Source organism: Bufo bufo, chromosome 4 (genome assembly GCF_905171765.1).
Source record: "Bufo bufo chromosome 4, aBufBuf1.1, whole genome shotgun sequence".
Taxonomy (NCBI): domain Eukaryota; kingdom Metazoa; phylum Chordata; class Amphibia; order Anura; family Bufonidae; genus Bufo; species Bufo bufo.
Genome location: NC_053392.1, coordinates 568,697,714 through 568,716,943, shown reverse-complemented (window position 1 = coordinate 568,716,943; position 19,230 = coordinate 568,697,714). Strand labels below are relative to the sequence as shown.

The following is a 19,230-nucleotide window of genomic DNA, read 5'->3' as shown; positions in this document are numbered from 1 at the left end:
CCCCCCTGTCATTGATTACCCCCCTGTCATTGATTACCCCCCTGTCATTGATTACCCCCCTGTCATTGATCACCCCCCTGTCATTGATCACCCCCCTGTCATTGATCACCCCCCTGTCATTGATCACCCCCCTGTCATTGATCACCCCCCTGTCATTGATCACCCCCCTGTCATTGATCACCCCCCTGTCATTGATCACCCCCCTGTCATTGATCACCCCCCTGTCATTGATCACCCCCCTGTCATTGATTACCCCCCTGTCATTGATCACCCCCCTGTCATTGATCACCCCCCTGTCATTGATCACCCCCCTGTCATTGATCACCCCCCTGTCATTGATCACCCCCCTGTCATTGATCACCCCCCTGTCATTGATTACCCCCCTGTCAGATGTCCGTATGATTTTTACGGATACATGGATCAGATCCGCAAAACACATACGGACATCTGAATGGAGCCTTATAGGGGGGTGATCAATGACAGGGTGGTGATCACCCCATATAGACTCCCTGATCACCCCCCTGTCATTGATCACCCCCCTGTCATTGATCACCCCCCTTTCATTGATCACCCCTCTGTAAGGCTCCATTCAGACATTTTTTTTGGCCCAAGTTAGCGGAATTTTTTTTTTTTTTCTTACAAAGTCTCATATTCCACTAACTTGTGTCAAAAAATTCAATCTCACATGAACTCCTCATACCCCTCACGGAATCCAAATGCGTAAAATTTTTTAGACATTTATATTCCAGACTTCTTCTCACGCTTTAGGGCCCCTAGAATGCCAGGGCAGTATAAATACCCCACATGTGACCCCATTTTGGAAAGAAGACACCCCCAGGTATTCCGTTGAGTCCATGAAAGATTGAAATTTTTGTCCCAAGTTAGCGGAAAGGGAGACTTTGTGAGAAAAAAATAAATAAAATCAATTTCCGCTAACTTGTGCCAAAAAAAAAAAATTTCTATGAACTCGCCATGCCCCTCATTGAATACCTTGGGGTGTCTTCTTTCCAAAATGGGGTCACATGTGGGGTATTTATACTGCCCTGGCATTTTAGGGGCCCTAAAGCATGAGAAGAAGTCTGGGATCCAAATGTCTAAAAATGCCCTCATAAAAGGAATGTGGGCCCCTTTGCGCATCTAGGCTGCAAAAAAGTGTCACACATCAGGTATCGCCGTACTCAGGAGAAGTTGGGCAATGTGTTTTGGGGTGTCATTTTACATATACCCATGCTGGGTGAGATAAATATCTTGGTCAAATGCCAACTTTGTATAAAAAAAATGGGAAAAGTTGTCTTTTGCCGAGATATTTCTCTCACCCAGCATGAGTATATGTAAAAAGACACCCCAAAACACATTGCCCAACTTCTCCTGAATACGGCGATACCACATGTGTGACACTTTTTTGCAGCCTAGGTGGGCAAAGGGGCCCACATTCCAAAGAGCACCTTTAGGATTTCACAGGTCATTTACCTACTTACCACACATTAGGGCCCCTGGAAAATGCCAGGGCAGTATAACTACCCCACAAGTGACCCCATTTTGGAAAGAAGACAACCCAAGGTATTCCGTGAGGGGCATGGCGAGTTCCTAGAATTTTATATTTTTTGTCACAAGTTAGCGGAAAATGATGATTTATTTTTTATTTTTTTTTTTCCTTACAAAGTCTCATATTCCACTAACTTGTGACAAAAAATAAAAACTTCCATGAACTCACTATGCCCATCACGAAATACCTTGGGGTGTCTTCTTTCCAAAATGGGGTCACTTGTGGGGTAGTTATACTGCCCTGGCATTCTAGGGGCCCAAATGTGTGGTAAGGAGTTTGAAATCAAAATGTGTAAAAAATGACCTGTGAAATCCGAAAGGTGCTCTTTGGAATATGGGCCCCTTTGCCCACCTAGGCTGCAAAAAAGTGTCACACATGTGGTATCTCCGTACTCAGGAGAAGTTGGGGAATGTGTTTTGGGGTGTCATTTTACATATACCCATGCTGGGTGAGAGAAATATCTTGGCAAAAGACAACTTTTCCCATTCTTTTATACAAAGTTGGCATTTGACCAAGATATTTCTCTCACCCAGCATGGGTATATGTAAAACGACACCCCAAAACACATTCCCCAACTTCTCCTGAATACGGAGATACCAGATGTGTGACACTTTTTTGCAGCCTAGGTGGGCAAAGGGGCCCAAATTCCAAAGAGCACCTTTCGGATTTCACAGGTCATTTTTTACAGAATTTGATTTCAAACTCCTTCTCACGCATTCGGGCCCCTAGAATGCCAGGGCAGTATAACTACCCCACAAGTGACCCCATTTTGGAAAGAAGACACCCCAAGGTATTCGCTGATGGGCATAGTGAGTTCATGGAAGTTTTTATTTTTTGTCACAAGTTAGTGGAATATGAGACTTTGTAAGAAAAGAAAAAAAAAAAAAAGAAATCATCATTTTCCGCTAACTTGTGACAAAAAATAAAAAGTTCTATGAACTCACTATGCCCATCAGCGAATACCTTGGGGTGTCTACTTTCCGAAATGGGGTCATTTGTGGGGTGTTTGTACTGTCTGGGCATTGTAGAACCTCAGGAAACATGACAGGTGCTCAGAAAGTCAGAGCTGCTTCAAAAAGCGGAAATTCACATTTTTGTACCATAGTTTGTAAACGCTATAACTTTTACCCAAACCATTTTTTTTTTTTTTTTACCCAAACATTTTTTTTTAATCAAAGACATGTAGAACAATAAATTTAGAGCAAAATTTATATATGGATGTCGTTTTTTTTGCTAAATTTTACAACTGAAAGTGAAAAATGTCTTTTTTTTTTGCAAAAAAATCGTTAAATTTTGATTAATAACAAAAAAAAGTAAAAATGTCAGCAGCAATGAAATACCACCAAATGAAAGCTCTATTAGTGAGAAGAAAAGGAGGTAAAATTCATTTGGGTGGTAAGTTGCATGACCGAGCAATAAACGGTGAAAGTAGTGTAGGTCAGAAGTGTAAAAAGTGGCCTGGTCTTTCAGGGTGTTTAACCACCTCCGGACCGCTGTACGCACAGACGCGTCCTGGAGGTGGTTGATTCATTCCTCCTGGACGCGCCGGCGCGTCCTCTCGCGAGACGCGAGATTTCCTGTGAACGCGCGCACACAGGCGCGCGCGCTCACAGGAACGGAAGGTAAGAGAGTTGATCTCCAGCCTGCCAGCGGCGATCGTTCGCTGGCAGGCTGGAGATGTGTTTTTTTTAACCCCTAACAGGTATATTAGACGCTGTTTTGATAACAGCGTCTAATATACCTGCTACCTGGTCCTCTGGTGGTCCCCTTTGTTTGGATCGACCACCAGAGGACACAGGTAGCTCAGTAAAGTAGCACCAAGCACCACTACACTACACCCCTCCCCCGTCACTTATTAACCCCTTATTAGCCCCTGATCACCCCATATAGACTCCCTGATCACCCCCCTGTCATTGATTACCCCCCTGTCATTGATCACCCCCCTGTCATTGATCACCCCCCTGTAAAGCTCCATTCAGACGTCCGCATGATTTTTACGGATCCACTGATAGATGGATCGGATCCGCAAAACGCATCCGGACGTCTGAATGAAGCCTTACAGGGGCATGATCAATGACTGTGGTGATCACCCCATATAGACTCCCTGATCACCCCCCTGTCATTGATTACCCCCCTGTCATTCATCACCCCCCTGTAAAGCTCCATTCAGACGTCCGCATGATTTTTACGGATCCACTGATAGATGGATCGGATCCGCAAAACGCATCCGGACGTCTGAATGAAGCCTTACAGGGGCATGATCAATGACTGTGGTGATCACCCCATATAGACTCCCTGATCACCCCCCTGTCATTGATTACCCCCCTGTAAAGCTCCATTCAGATGTCCGCATGATTTTTACGGATGCACTGATAGATGGATCGGATCCGCAAAACGCATCCGGACGTCTGAATGAAGCCTTACACGGGCGTGATCAATGACTGTGGTTATCACCCCATATAGACTCCCTGATCACCCCCCTGTCATTGATTACCCCCCTGTAAAGCTCCATTCAGATGTCCGCATGATTTTTACGGATGCACTGATAGATGGATCGGATCCGCAAAACGCATCCGGACGTCTGAATGAAGCCTTACAGGGTCATGATCAATGACTGTGGTTATCACCCCATATAGACTCCCTGATCACCCCCCTGTCATTGATTACCCCCCTGTAAAGCTCCATTCAGATGTCCGCATGATTTTTACGGATGCACTGATAGATGACTCGGATCCGCAAAACGCATCCGGACGTCTGAATGAAGCCTTACAGGGGCATGATCAATGACTGTGGTGATCACCCCATATAGACTCCCTGATCACCCCCCTGTCATTGATTACCCCCCTGTAAAGCTCCATTCAGATGTCCGCATGATTTTTACGGATGCACTGATAGATTAATCGGATCCGCAAAACGCATCCGGACGTCTGAATGAAGCCTTACAGGGGCGTGATCAATGACTGTGGTGATCACCCCATATAGACTCCCTGATTACCCCCCTGTCATTGATTACCCCCCTGTCATTGATTACCCCCCTGTCATTGATTACCCCCCTGTCATTGATTACCCCCCTGTCATTGATCACCCCCCTGTAAAGCTCCATTCAGACGTCCGCATGATTTTTACGGATCCACTGATAGATGGATCGGATCCGCAAAACGCATCCGGACGTCTGAATGAAGCCTTACACGGGCGTGATCAATGACTGTGGTGATCACCCCATATAGACTCCCTGATCACCCCCCTGTCATTGATTACCCCCCTGTAAAGCTCCATTCAGATGTCCGCATGATTTTTACGGATGCACTGATAGATGGATCGGATCCGCAAAACGCATCCGGACGTCTGAATGAAGCCTTACAGGGGCATGATCAATGACTGTGGTTATCACCCCATATAGACTCCCTGATCACCCCCCCCTGTCATTGATCACCCCCCCCTGTCATTGATCACCCCCCCTGTCATTGATCACCCCTCTGTAAGGTTCCATTCAGACATTTTTTTGGCCCAAGTTAGCGGAATTATATATTTTTTTTTCTTACAAAGTCTCATATTCCACTAACTTGTGTCAAAAAATAAAATCTCACATGAACTCACCATGCCCCTCACGGAATCCAAATGCGTAAAATTTTTTAGACATTTATATTCCAGACTTCTTCTCACGCTTTAGGGCCCCTAGAATGCCAGGGCAGTATAAATACCCCACATGTGACCCCATTTCGGAAAGAAGACACCCCCAGGTATTCCGTGAGGGGCATATTGAGTCCATGAAAGATTGAAATTTTTGTCCCAAGTTAGCGGAACGGGAGACTTTGTGAGAAAAAAATTAAAAATATAAATTTCCGCTAACTTGTGCCAAAAAAAAAAAATTTCTATGAACTCGCCATGCCCCTCATTGAATACCTTGGGGTGTCTTCTTTCCAAAATGGGGTCACATGTGGGGTATTTATACTGCCCTGGCATTCTAGGGGCCCCAAAGCGTGAGAAGAAGTCTGGTATCCAAATGTCTAAAAATGCCCTCCTAAAAGGAATTTGGGCACCTTTGCGCATCTAGGCTGCAAAAAAGTGTCACACATCTGGTATCGCCGTACTCAGGAGAAGTTGGGGAATGTGTTTTGGGGTGTCATTTTACATATACCCATGCTGGGTGAGAGAAATATCTTGGTCAAATGCCAACTTTGTATAAAAAAATGGGAAAAGTTGTCTTTTGTCAAGATATTTCTCTCACCCAGCAAGGGTATATGTAAAATGACACCCCAAAACACATTCCTCAACTTCTCCTGAATACGGCGATACCACATGTGTGACACTTTTTTGCAGCCTAGGTGGGCAAAGGGGCCCATATTCCAAAGAGCACCTTTCGGATTTCACAGGTCATTTTTTAGAGAATTTGATTTCAAACTCCTTACCACACATTTGGGCCCCTAGAATGCCAGGGCAGTATAACTACCCCACAAGTGACCCCATTTTGGAAAGAAGAGACCCCAAGGTATTCGCTGATGGGCATAGTGAGTTCATGGAAGTTTTTATTTTTTGTCACAAGTTAGTGGAATATGAGACTTTGTATGAAAAAAATAAATAAATAAAAAATCATCATTTTCCACTAACTTGTGACAAAAAATAAAAAATTCTAGGAACTTGCCATGCCCCTCACGGAATACCTTGGGGTGTCTTCTTTCCAAAATGGGGTCACTTGTGGGGTAGTTATACTGCCCTGGCATTCTAGGGGCCCAAATGTGTGGTAAGGAGTTTGAAATCAAATTCTGTAAAAAATGACCTGTGAAATCCGAAAGGTGCTCTTTGGAATATGGGCACCTTTGCCCACCTAGGCTGCAAAAAAGTGTCACACATCTGGTATCTCCGTACTCAGGAGAAGTTGGGGAATGTGTTTTGGGGTGTCATTTTACATATACCCATGCTGGGTGAGAGAAATATCTTGGCAAAAGACAACTTTTCCCATTTTTTTATACAAAGTTGGCATTTGACCAAGATATTTCTCTGGGTGTGTACTTTCCGAAATAGGGGCATTTGTGGGGTGTTTGTACTGTCTGGCCATTGTAGAACCTCAGGAAACATGACAGGTGCTCAGAAAGTCAGAGCTGCTTCAAAAAGCGGAAATTCACATTTTTGTACCATAGTTTGTAAACGCTATAACTTTTACCCAAACATTTTTTTTTTATCAAAGACATGTAGAACAATAAATTTAGAGCAAAATTTATATATGGATGTCGTTTTTTTTGCAAAATTTTACAACTGAAAGTGAAAAATGTCATTTTTTTGCAAAAAAATCGTTAAATTTCGATTAATAACAAAAAAAGTAAAAATGTCAGCAGCAATGAAATACCACCAAATGAAAGCTCTATTAGTGAGAAGAAAAGGAGGTAAAATTCATTTGGGTGGTAAGTTGCATGACCGAGCAATAAACGGTGAAGTGTAAAAAGTGGCCTGGTCTTTCAGGGTGTTTAAGCACTGGGGGCTGAGGTGGTTAAGCTATGGGGGCTGAGGTGGTTAAAATGAATGGTTCCGTGTACGGAACGCAAAAAAACGGAACGTAAATGGAAAAAAAGTTCATGCTCCGATGCTCTCAGGCTCTCCATGGGGCTGCCAGGAAGTGATGGTAAAACAGCTAGGGCAGCGCTAAAGCCCATCCATCAGAGTCGGTGACATCACCGAACACACTGCTGGGCCGAAGCCTCCGCCCGGCGGTGTGTTATTGTAAATCACATTATACACTGCTCGTTTCCATGGTAATACCTTTATATATGCCCCAACCAGGAATTCTTGTACTGATTAGAGTAATTACCAATATAAGCCTAGGGCACACACCATAACAAAAACCTCCAAATAATTGCCAGACCGCTTATAAACAAATATCATTTTATTACATCTAGCTTACAAACATGATTCAAAGACATAGATGCAGGGAAAAAAGGCGACATCAACTGGAGGACAAACACAGCGGATAACACGTCCACAAATCGCCCGTCAGTATACACATGATTTACATAAAGTGCAAGTGCAAAGCCAAATTCATTCGCAATCAAAAGGACATAGAACGTGCCTCCTCCAGGATGGCGCCAACCCCGACACGCCTTACGGCAAACCTTCATCTGGGGGTGGCGTCATCACTGGGGGACACAGATTAAATATACCGATCAGCCAATCACTATTCAAAAATTGATGATCTTACTCTGTGGCATTAGGAGTGAGCCGCAGTTGCATCGGGCGGCGCTCAAAGGTCATGTGATCTACGTATTACCATGTGGCCGCGGTCACATGACGATGATGTCAGCACGGGATCGCGTCACATAGTATCGCGAGTCCGTGCCTCTACCATCACTTTGAAACACTGCGCATGTCAGCCCTGATAGTCATTGAAAAGGCCGCACATTCTATGTAAATGCGATTGGAATCATGGGATAGAATGGGGACTAGATATTAGAAAAACATGCTAATAAAAATGAAATGAAGGGCGGCCACCCGAAAGAAAGACATAATTGAATATACAATAATTGGTAAATTCAATGTGAATGCAGATTTCACTTTTCCTCCTTTCTTTTTTTCTTCCATAAAGACCAAATGTGTAGCTAATATGCAGGTGATGAAAACTTACATTTCATGACATCATCCAAGATAAACTGCTCATTATTAGATTATATAGTTATATGTAATTATGTAATAAAATTATACTTGTTTATAAGCAGTCTGGCAATTATTTGTAGGTTTTCGTTTCCATGGTTGCGACCACCCTGCAATCCGGCGGCAGTGGTCGTGCTTGTACACTATAGGAAAAAGCACTAACCTATGTGCGCTCCTATGGTCCAGGCCACCAGACAGTCAGATGCTTTTTCCTATAGTGTATAGGCACGACCACTGCTGCTGAATTGCAGGGTGGTCGCCACTCGGGATGAGCGAATGTTTCATCCGAAGTCGATTCGCATAAAACGTTGTTTCAATACTGTACGGAGCGAGCGCTCTGTACAGTATTAGAATGTATTGGCTCCGATGAGCCAAAGTTATAACTTCATAAATTGATTTCTACAGTAAAAAAAAACATTTCCCGAACTCGGGTTCGGTTCCAAGGTACCACTTGGTACTGAACCCGAGTTTGGGAAATGTTTTTTTTACAGTAGTAATTCATTTATGAAGTTATGTGAAGTCTCGCGAGACTTTGTGAAGTGATAACTTCGGCTCATCGGAGCCAATACGTTCTAATACTGTACGAAGCGCTCGCTCTGTACAGTATTGAAACAACGTTTTATGCAAATTGACTTCGGATGTTTCATCTGAAGTCGATCTGCTCATCCCTAGTTGCGACCACCCTGCAGCAGTGGTCGTGCCTGTACACTATAGGAAAAAGCATCTGACTGTCTGGTGGCCTGGACCATGGGAGTACACATAGGTTAGTGCTTTTTCCTATATTGTGCAAGCACGACCACCGCCGCCGGATTGCAGAGTGATTGTATCCATGGAAACGAGCCGTGTATAATGTGATAGAAAAATGAATCAAGCCAGCAAAGGGAACAATAAGGACAATCACAATACATTAGGCAACTTTCACACTAGCGTTTAAGCTTTCTGTCATAGGGTCTCAACACCGGAAAAAAACTCTTCAGTTTTGTCCCCATTCATTGTCAATGGGGACAAAACGTAACTGAGCTGAACAGAACGCTCCAGAATGCATTCTGTTCCGTTTAGTTGCGTTCCCATACCGGAGAGCAAACCGCAACATGTTGTAGTTTGCTTTCCGTCCTGGGATGTGGAGCAAGACGGATCCGGCATGGCCCCCAATGCAAGTCAATGGGGACGGATCCGTTTTCTCTGCCACAATAGAAAACGGATCCGTCCCCCATTGACTTTCAATGGATTTCATGACTGATCTGTTTTGGCAATGCTACAGATAATACAACCGGATCCACTCATAACGGATGCAGACGGTTGTATTATCAGTAACGGAAGCGTTTTTGCTGAACCCTGCCGGATCCAGTAAAACGCTTGTGTGTAAGTAGCCCCTTAGTAAGTGCTTTGTATTAACTTTCTTTTCATGATGAATGCCGTCTGCTGAGGTGAGGCAGCCTTTTGAACAATACATTGGCGAATACATAATTTATACAAGATGGGATTTCTTCTTTACAGGCGAGAAGAAGCTGGGCACAGTCATCACCCCAGATACATGGAAGGCAGGGGCCAGGAATACCACAGGTAAACCATGTGTCTTGTCTATCTGCTTTCTATTAGACATTTTCTGTGGGTTTAAAGTAGGGATCGACCGATTATCGGTTTGGCCGATATTATCGGCCGATATTGAGGATTTTGAACGTTATCGGTATCGGCATCTATTTTGCCGATATACCGATAACGTATGGGGAACACAGAACGCGCTGCTCTCAGTGCTCTCTGTGTTCCCTACGCAGCACAGGGGAGAAGGAAGCCGTGTCTCCTCCCCCTGTGATGCCGCTGCCTCCAATGACAGGACGGAAGACAAGAGGAGGGGAGGGGCTGTGGCCGCTGCGCCACCAATGAAGATGAGTCTTTCATTAATTCAAATACAGGAGGCGGGAGCTGGCTGCAGAATCACATAGCCGGCTCCCGACCTCTATGAACGGCAGCTGCGGTCCGCGGTAGTTAACCTCTTAGGTGCCGCGGATCGCAGCTACCGCTCATAGAGGTCGGGAGCCGGCTATGTGATTCTGCAGCCAGCTCCCGCCTCCTGTATGTGAAAGAGAGGTATCTTCATTGGTGTGGCGCAGAGCCCCCCCCCCTCAAGCAGTGCGCCCCCCATCCCAATAGTAAAAACATTGGTGGCGCAGTGCGGCCCCCCCCCCCCCCCCCCCCCCAGTTCTAATCATTGGTGGCAGTGGCCACAGGATCCCCTCTCCCCCCTGCTCCTCCGATCGGAGCCCCAGCAGTGTAAGCCTGGGGCTCCGATCGGTTACCATGGCAGCCAGGACGCTATTGAAGCCCTGGCTGCCATAGTCAGCTCCATGCTGCTGTGTGCACAGAGCACAGGGCAGCAGGGAGAGTGCGAGATCCTATTCACTCTGATAGAGATCTATCAGGGTGAATGGGACAAGGGTTCTAGTCCCTAAGGGGGCTAAAAGTTAGTAAAAAAAAAAAACACAAAAATATTAAGTATAAATGAAAAAGATTTACAAAAAAAATAAAATAATAATACACGTTAACAATAAACATAAATTTTCAGCAGATTTGTGTAGGAATTTATTTTTTTTTCCTCAAAAATAAAAATACCCAGAATATCGGTATAAATTATCGGCTATCGGCCTAAAAGTTGACAAATTATCGGTATCGGCCCTAAAAAATCAATATCGGTCGATCCCTAGTTTAAAGCCATGCTTCTGTGTGCCCACTTCTAATAGGGGAAGGAGGGGGTGGAAGCGCTGCCGCCATCCTGTGCTCAGACATTGTGCCGGCTGCTGCCTCTTCCCATCCTCTCCTTCAGCACTGCTTCCCTACCATGGTAAATATTTTTCATCTATATGCGGTTCTGGGTTTTTTTCCCCCCAGTCTGACGAGCATAGCCTATTTTATCCTGGGGAAAAAAGAAAACGTAGAAAACCTGATGGGCCCATTTGAAGCCTATGGAATAGAAGTGCCACATGCAAAGTGCATGTGGCGTGGCCTCCCATAGGTGTTTATAGAACCCTGTTCTGTTTGCACGTCCACACTTCCGTGTCATTATGACATAAGTGAATTAAAACATCCTTATATAATCCGTGTGTCATCTGTAATCCACGGACATTGCACAGGTGAAAAAAAATTTAATGAGCTTTTTCCATCTGGCTTGAACAACGTGATTTTCACGGAGCCATAGACATCAATGAAGTTGTGCAGTTCAGGGCACAGATGAAAGTAATGCACGCATCCGTGGATTTTTTGCAGACACACGAAACATGGACAAACATATTTTTGCACCCACTGAAACATGGACAAACATATTAAAATAAATGGACCAGTATGCTGTCCGTAAAAAATGGAAGTGTGGACAAAGGCCTAATAGATGCAAGTCCTTGACATTGCGCTTTTGAAGATTGCCAGAAGTGAAGCGTATCTCCAGGTGTCGGCACCCTCTATTCGAGGCGCAGTTTCATGATCTAAGGTTACTTTCACACTTGCGGCAGAGAATTCAGGCAGGCAGTTCCGTCGCCGGAACTGCCTGCCGGATCTGGCAATCCGGACGCAAACGGATGCATTTGTGAGACTGATCCAGATGCGGATCCGTCTCACAAATGCATTGCAATACCGTATCCGTCTTTCCGGTTGTCATCCAGAAAAACGGATCCGGTATTTTTTATTTTTCTCATTTTTAAAGGTCTGCGCATGCGCAGACTGCAAAACCAGATCCGTTTTGCCAGAACACTTGGGGCATGCTGCGGTATTTTATCCGTCCAAAAAACGTAAGAGGCACTGAACTGAAGACATCCTATTGCATTCTGAACGGATTGCTCTCCATTCAGAATGCATTAGGATAAAACTGATCAGTTTTTTTCCGGTATTGAGCCCCTAGGATGGAACCCAATGCCGGAAAAGAGTAGCGCTAGTGTGAAAGTACCGTAAGCCGGTATTTGGCACCAGCACATGAGTACATTATAGCTATTTTCTACAGATGAAACTCGAAAAATTTGAATATTGTGCAAAAGTTCATTTATTTCAGTAATGTAACTTAAAAGGTGAAACTAACATATGAGATAGACTCATTTCATGCAAAGTGAGATATTTCAAGCCTTTAGTTGTTATAATTTAGATAATTATGGCTTACAGCTTATGAAACCCCAAAGTCACGATCTCAGAACATTAGAATATTACATGAAATCAATAAAAAAAAAGCATGTTAAATAGAAAAATGTAAGACCTCTGAAAAGTATAATTATGCATATGTACTCAGTACTTGGTTTGGGCCCTCAATGCGGCGTGGCATGGATGCTATCAGCCTATGGCACTGCTGAGGTGTTATGGAAGACCAGGATGCTTCAATAGCAGCCTTCAGCTCTTCTGCATCGTTCGGTCTCATGTCTCATCTTTCTCTTGGCAATGCCCCCTAGATTCTCTATGGGGTTCAGGTCAGGCGAGTTTGCTGGCCAATCAAGCACAGTAATCCCATGGTCATTGAACCAGGTTTTGGTACTTTTGGCAGTGTGGGCAGGTGCCAAGTCCTGCAGGAAAATGAAGTCACCATCTCCATAAAGCTCGTCTGCGGAAGGAAGCATGAAATGCTCCAAAATCTCCTAGTAGACGGCTGCGTTGACTCTGGACTTAATGAAGCACAGTGGACCAACACCAGCAGATGACATGGCTACCCAAATCAGCACAAACTGGGGGGCGTGGTTTGCCGGCCGAGCAAGATGGCTGCGTGAGTTTGAGCTCCGGCACTACCTCAGCGACAGCGGGATAATATAACCCACAAACAAGATTTCAACTGCAGCCGAGAGACCACAGACGGTCCGGATGATGACTAGAGGCAAGAGATCCATGAAAAACCAGGGAAAGCTGGACTTTTACCTGGGTAAAGGCGTCCCTCCTAGAGATGCTTCTCCTCAACCCGGCCAGCAAAGCCTCGATGTTCCAGAGGCCCGGAACTGCTCTCAGGTTGACACGACAGTTGACTCAGCAGACGCCACGTTTGACCAGCTACCACCTGCCTCATTCGGATCCCCGACGGGGCATGTGCAGCCCGGAGCGTTCCGCGGATCACAAGCAGGGAGCCCACAGAAGCGCGCCAATACACCGGCGCCATCTTCAAACTCGCCTAAAGCAGGTCAAACACGAATGCAGCAGGCCAAAGAGGCACCGAACGGGGAGGTGAGTGACCACACTACCCCGGCTATACAGGCGATTCTGACTGATGATAAGCCTGCTTCCAGCAACCTATTAAAGGACATGTTAGTCCTTCTTAGTGAGTCCATGCATAAGGACTTAACCGCCCTAGTTCGTCCACTTCAAGCTGCAGTGCTGGCGGTGGAGGGCAGAGTGGATCATATTGAGACCAAGATGGGGGATTTTGCCTCATCACACAACCAGCTTATTGATTCCCACAACGATTTATCTGAAGAAATAGACCGGCTCAAAGCTAAAGTAGTGGACCTGGAGGACAGGTCACGCCGGAATAATCTTAAATTCCGGGGGGTCCCCGAGGAAATAGCACCTAAGGATTTAACCCCTTATCTACAGAGCCTCATGTCAGCCCTGATACCAGATCTTTCTCCTCATGATCCTACCTTGGATAGAGCGCACAGGGTGATGAGGCCAAAACACCTTCCCAGCACGTCGCCGAGAGATGTCCTGGTGTGGGTCCATTTCTTCCATATTAAAGAAGCCATATTAGCAGCATCCAGGAAACTAGGCGCACTGCCTTCTCCATACAGCCAAATCAAGATCTTCGCGGATTTGTCGGCCGTTACTCTTCAACAGCGGAGATCCCTCAGTGCCTTTACTTCCACTCTACGGCACAATACCATTCCATACAGGTGGGGGTTCCCGACCAAAGTCTTGATCCATCACCAGGGAGCCGTCCACGTCGTCACCTCCTTAGAATCCGGGAAGAAACTTCTGGACTCTTGGAACATCCTGATGGAGGTCCCGGACCAGGGACACAGCCCATCTGCTCCCCTGGACTCTGGTTGGCAACTAGTATCCCAGAAGAGGAAATCCCACCGTGACAGGTGATCGTGGGTTTACAGACACACTACTGATCGCGGTAGTGTTGTGCAGTCCTTCCCGGCCAGGAGCCGTGATATTTGCCCTAACGAATGTTTCGTGGCACTATATGCCGTGTTTTTGTTAGTCTCTTTTCAGTTTTGATTTTGATTTTGTTATCTGAGTTATGCAGATATGTTTTTCTTTGTATGTCCTGTTACTCAGTACACTCACATGATGGGAAGTTAATAGGCTCTACTGCTATAAAATGCCTTTATTTGCAATGCTCTATATCTTATTGGTGCGCTACCCCTGCACAGCATAGTCTTCTTCCAACATGGTCTTTAAAGTGATTGCCATCAATACTAAGGGCCTGAACAGCCCATTTAAGAGGTCTATGCTGTGGAGGGAGACGAGAGCTTTGGGAGGGGATATCATCTGCGCAACTGAGACACACCTGTTGAAAGAGGATGCCCATAGACTCAAAAATACTCATTTCCCCCATATTTTCCATTCACATTTTAAGAAAAAACAGAGGGGTGTGATGGTTGCAATCAAGGATTCGGTTGTGTTTCAGTTGTCCAGATCTATAGAAGATCAGAATGGCCGATATATTATACTGATAGCATCTATAAATAATGTGACATACACGATGGTGTTTGTATATGTCCCTAACAAACACCAATTTTTACGTAAATTAATGAATAAGGTGAACGCAGTGAAGGAAGGCTTGGTCCTCTGGGGGGGAGACTTTAATTCCATTTCAGATCCTCACTTGGATTCAACATCCAAGACCAGAGCTCACCCACAGAGTCTCAACCAGATTTTACTGAGGGAAGATCTCTATGATATTTGGAGGTTACACCATGATAGAGAAAGGGACTATTCGTTCTTCTCGAATGCCCACCAAACCTACTCCAGAATTGATATCTTCCTAGTTGATCGCCACCTCCTGCGAAATGCCACTCACTCCTCCATAGAATTAATCACATGGTCTGACCATGCGCCCATCACTTTGACTATTAGTGAAACCACCAATAGACCCCCCTACTCCCCATGGCGCAATAATACGTTCCTGTTGGAACATCCTAAATACAAACTAACACTGCTTGAAGGCCTGGAGGAATTCTTCCGCATTAACGATGGGTCTGTATCAAACCCATTCTCGTTGTGGAATGCCCACAAGGCATTCATGCGGGGACTATTTATAAAAGCTGGATACAGGGCAAAAAAAGATAGAGAGGAGCGAATTCATACGTTAACCCAACAGATCAGATCCTTAGAATCCTGCAATAAAACCAACCCTTCCGATACTGTTGGAACCCAACTGCAGAACCTGCGCCTCCAACTAAAAGAATGTCTCCTCTATAAATATGAGAAACGCCTAAAAACAGTTCGTGCGACATATTACGCGCAAGACAACAAATCAGGAAAGTTACTAGCTCGTAGATTGAAGGAGAGATCCGCTAAAGCTAAGACCCCCCTTCATTACGGAACAACAGACGGGTAAAAAGATAATTGACCCTCAGGGAATTGCGAATTCCTTCAAAAGCTTTTATGAAGCTCTCTACAACTTGAAGCCACAGCACGACACTCCCCCTCAAACAGCAGCAGCGGTTGACCAATTTTTAAGCTCTCTTGCTCTCCCTAGCCTCACCAAGACCCAACTAGAAGCCATAAACTCTCCCATTACACAACAGGAAATCCTTGGTGTCATTTCTAGGCTGCCTAATAACAAAGCTCCCGGCCCAGACGGGTTTTCGAATGCATATTACAAGAAATTTAAAAAGGAACTTTCCCCATACTTAGGCCAAATTTTCTGCCAAACTATGAACACAGGCAGTCTCCCCAAAGAGATGTTAGAAGCGACAATAGTCACTATACCTAAAACTGACCCCCCCGCAGATGACACAAAAAAATACCGCCCGATATCGCTCTTAAACACCGACACAAAAATATACGCGAAGATCCTAGCGAATCGCTTAGCATCCTATATGTCAATCCTTACCCACGCTGACCAGGTAGGTTTTGTAAGAGGCAGACAGCTACAAGATAACTCCAGACGTACCCTAAATATATTGGACTATGTACAGAGATCGAAACTTCCTACTCTGCTGGTCACATTAGATGCCGAGAAGGCATTTGATCGTATTAACTGGTCATTTGCCTTCGCAGTCTTATCGAAGATGGGATTCTCTGGGGCCATCCTGGCGGCTATCAAAGCATTATATACCCAACCTAGTGCTAGGGTGTGGGTCAATGGGGCACTTTCAGACCCATTTGACATTTCCAATGGTACCCGCCAGGGTTGCCCCCTATCCCCTTTGATATTCATTTTGACTATTGAGCCCCTAGCCCAGGCCTTGAGACAGTGCCAGGGAATAACAGGCATTAATATAGGAGACAAAGAACACACGGTCAGCCTATATGCTGACGACATTATTCTGACATTGGGGATTTGTCAAACGTCTCTTACAGCAGCTATCAATATTATATCTCAATTTGGAGACCTCTCCTTTTATAAACTTAATGCTGCCAAGTCCCAGGCCCTCCCAATAAATATTTCCCCTGAACAGGTAAAAACGCTTAAAAATACTTTTGACCTGGATTGGCAGGATAGCCAGATTGACTATCTAGGGATAAAGCTGTCAACATCATTCAAGAAGCTATATGTCATAAACTATATCCCATTCTTAGAAATATTAGAGAAAGACCTCTCCAATCTCTCCAAATACGAAATGTCTTGGGTGGGTAGAATCGCCTCGTTCCAAATGTTTATCCTTCCCAAACTTTTGTTCCTATTTAAAACATTACCTATTACTCCACCTGATAGTTTCTTTAGGAAATGCACTTCGCTGATTAATAAACTAGTATGGAAGGGACACAGGCCTAGGATTGCAACTATGATAATGCAGCGAGACAGGCGTCGTGGGGGACTTGGCCTCCCTCATATATAAGTACTTTTTGGCCTCACAAATCTCCCAGTTGAGAGAATGGTGGATAGACAACCAATCCAAACAGTGGGTACAAATGGAAGCAACTCTATCCTCGGTTGGTAGCCTTAAATCTCTCCTGTTGGCAGCTCTCCACCCATCATTCCACCGACCCTCCTCATCCTCGACACTAGTTTCCATGGCGTTAGGAAACTGGTCCCAATTCCACAAATTAAGCTCCCCGGTATCTGGACCCTTCCTACCCTTGACTCCAATAATGGTACTCAACCATATAATCCCCAACATTTCAATCTCATCCTGGGCGACAAAGGGATTGGATCTCTTCTCAAAGCTATTTTCATCTGACACCCTATGTTCCTTTGAGTCACTGCACAAGGAATTCCAGATACCAAATACAGATTTCTATAAATACCTGTGTATTAGGCACTTCCTTACAGCCAATGCTCCCATCACGCTTCTATGTAACCAGGAAGTATTCAAAATCTGGTCACTAGCTCCCCCATATTGCACACGCCTCCGGCCCCTATACAGTATGCTCAGAGATTAAGGGTCTTTTACTAAAACGTCCCCTCTGCACTCCTGGGAAAAAGAGCTGGGACTATCGTTTTCAGATGAGCAGTGGTCCTCAGCATTTGCCTTTATTTCCAAAAACCTTAGATGCACTTTACATTATGAATCTCTAATGAAAACAACGTTGAGATGGTATTACACCCCTGACCGCCTATACCATATCTTCCCAGGATCCTCACACCTTTGCTGGAGGGGTTGTGGCCAGAGAGGCACATTATATCATATTCTTTGGTCTTGTCCATTGCTGCAGGGTATTTGGGGATCCACTTTCTCCCTGGCTTCGGATCTATTGGGTAGCCAGCTCCCGCCGACTCCTGAACTTGCCCTCCTTTACATTGATTTGAATAAAAGGCCATGTGGCGTCAGGGTGGTGCTGGGACATCTCTTCCTATCTACCAAATTGGCTATCACCCAAAACTGGAAAACCCAAACTATCCCTAGCTTAACAGATATCACCCGCAAACTTAACTCCACCTACATACACGAGAAGATGTGGGCGAGGGCTGGTTGCTCATTCGCAGCGTTTGAGAGAGAATGGATTTCATGGAGCTCTTCCCCGCTTGCATTGCAATCCTCTGACTGACCTTGCTTTGACTGACCTTGCTTTGTCTGCTTGTTCAATCTAGACCTGATGTATAAGGCATTTCATAGGTACACGTTTACCCCATGGATGTACTGAGAACTTTTTGTTGTTCATTATTATTATTTGTTTGTTTTATGATTATGCAATGATGTACCGCAATACGGTTCAGTGGGCGCTGCCAATGTGGCTATGTGAAGCGCCGACTCTGTAACTGTCCATTGTTGATCAGTAATATGTCTAAAAGTCAATAAAAACACATTGATTCAAAAATCAGCACCAAACTGTGGAAACTTCACACTGGACTTCAAGCATCTTGCATTGTGCGCCTCTCCATTCTTCCTCCAGACTCTAGGTCCTTGGTTTCCAAATGAGATGCAAAAGTTGCTCTCATCAGAAAAGAGGACTTTGGAACACTAAGCAACAGACCAGTTCTTTTTTTCTTTAGCCCAGGTAAGACGCTTCTGACGTTGTTTGTTTTTCAGGAGAGGCTTGACGAGAGGAATACAACATTTGAAGTCCATGTCCAGGATCCGTCTGTGTGTGGTGGCTCTTGATGGACTAACTCCAGCCTTAGTCCACTCCTTGTGAAAGTCCCCAACACTTTTGAATGGCCTTTTCCTGACAATCCTCTCCAAGCTGCGATCATCCCTGCTGCTTGTGCACCTTTGTCTTCCACACTTGTCCCTTTCACATAACTTTCTATTAATGTGCTTTGATACAGAACTTTGGGAACATCCAACTTCTTCTGCAATTACCTTTTTGAGGCTTTCCCTCCTTATGGAGGGTGTCAATGATGGTTTTCTGCACAACTGTCAGGTCAGCAGTCTTTCCCATGATTGTGATTCCTACTGAACCAGACTGAGAGACAATGTAAAGGCTCAGGAACCCTTTGCTCAGGGGGTATGGATTAATTAGCTGACTAGAGG

General features: G+C 45.0%; 1 protein-coding gene across 1 annotated transcript in view; it reads left to right on the top strand.

Annotated features, from left to right (window-relative positions):
- The window catches only part of CRIPT (CXXC repeat containing interactor of PDZ3 domain), a 41,773-nt gene that overhangs the window by 5,897 nt on the left and 16,646 nt on the right, over positions 1 to 19,230 (top strand). The window contains exon 2 of the mRNA XM_040430320.1: positions 9,683 to 9,748. Coding sequence (XP_040286254.1) covers positions 9,683 to 9,748 — 66 coding nt within the window. The remainder of the gene's footprint in view (positions 1 to 9,682; positions 9,749 to 19,230) is intronic.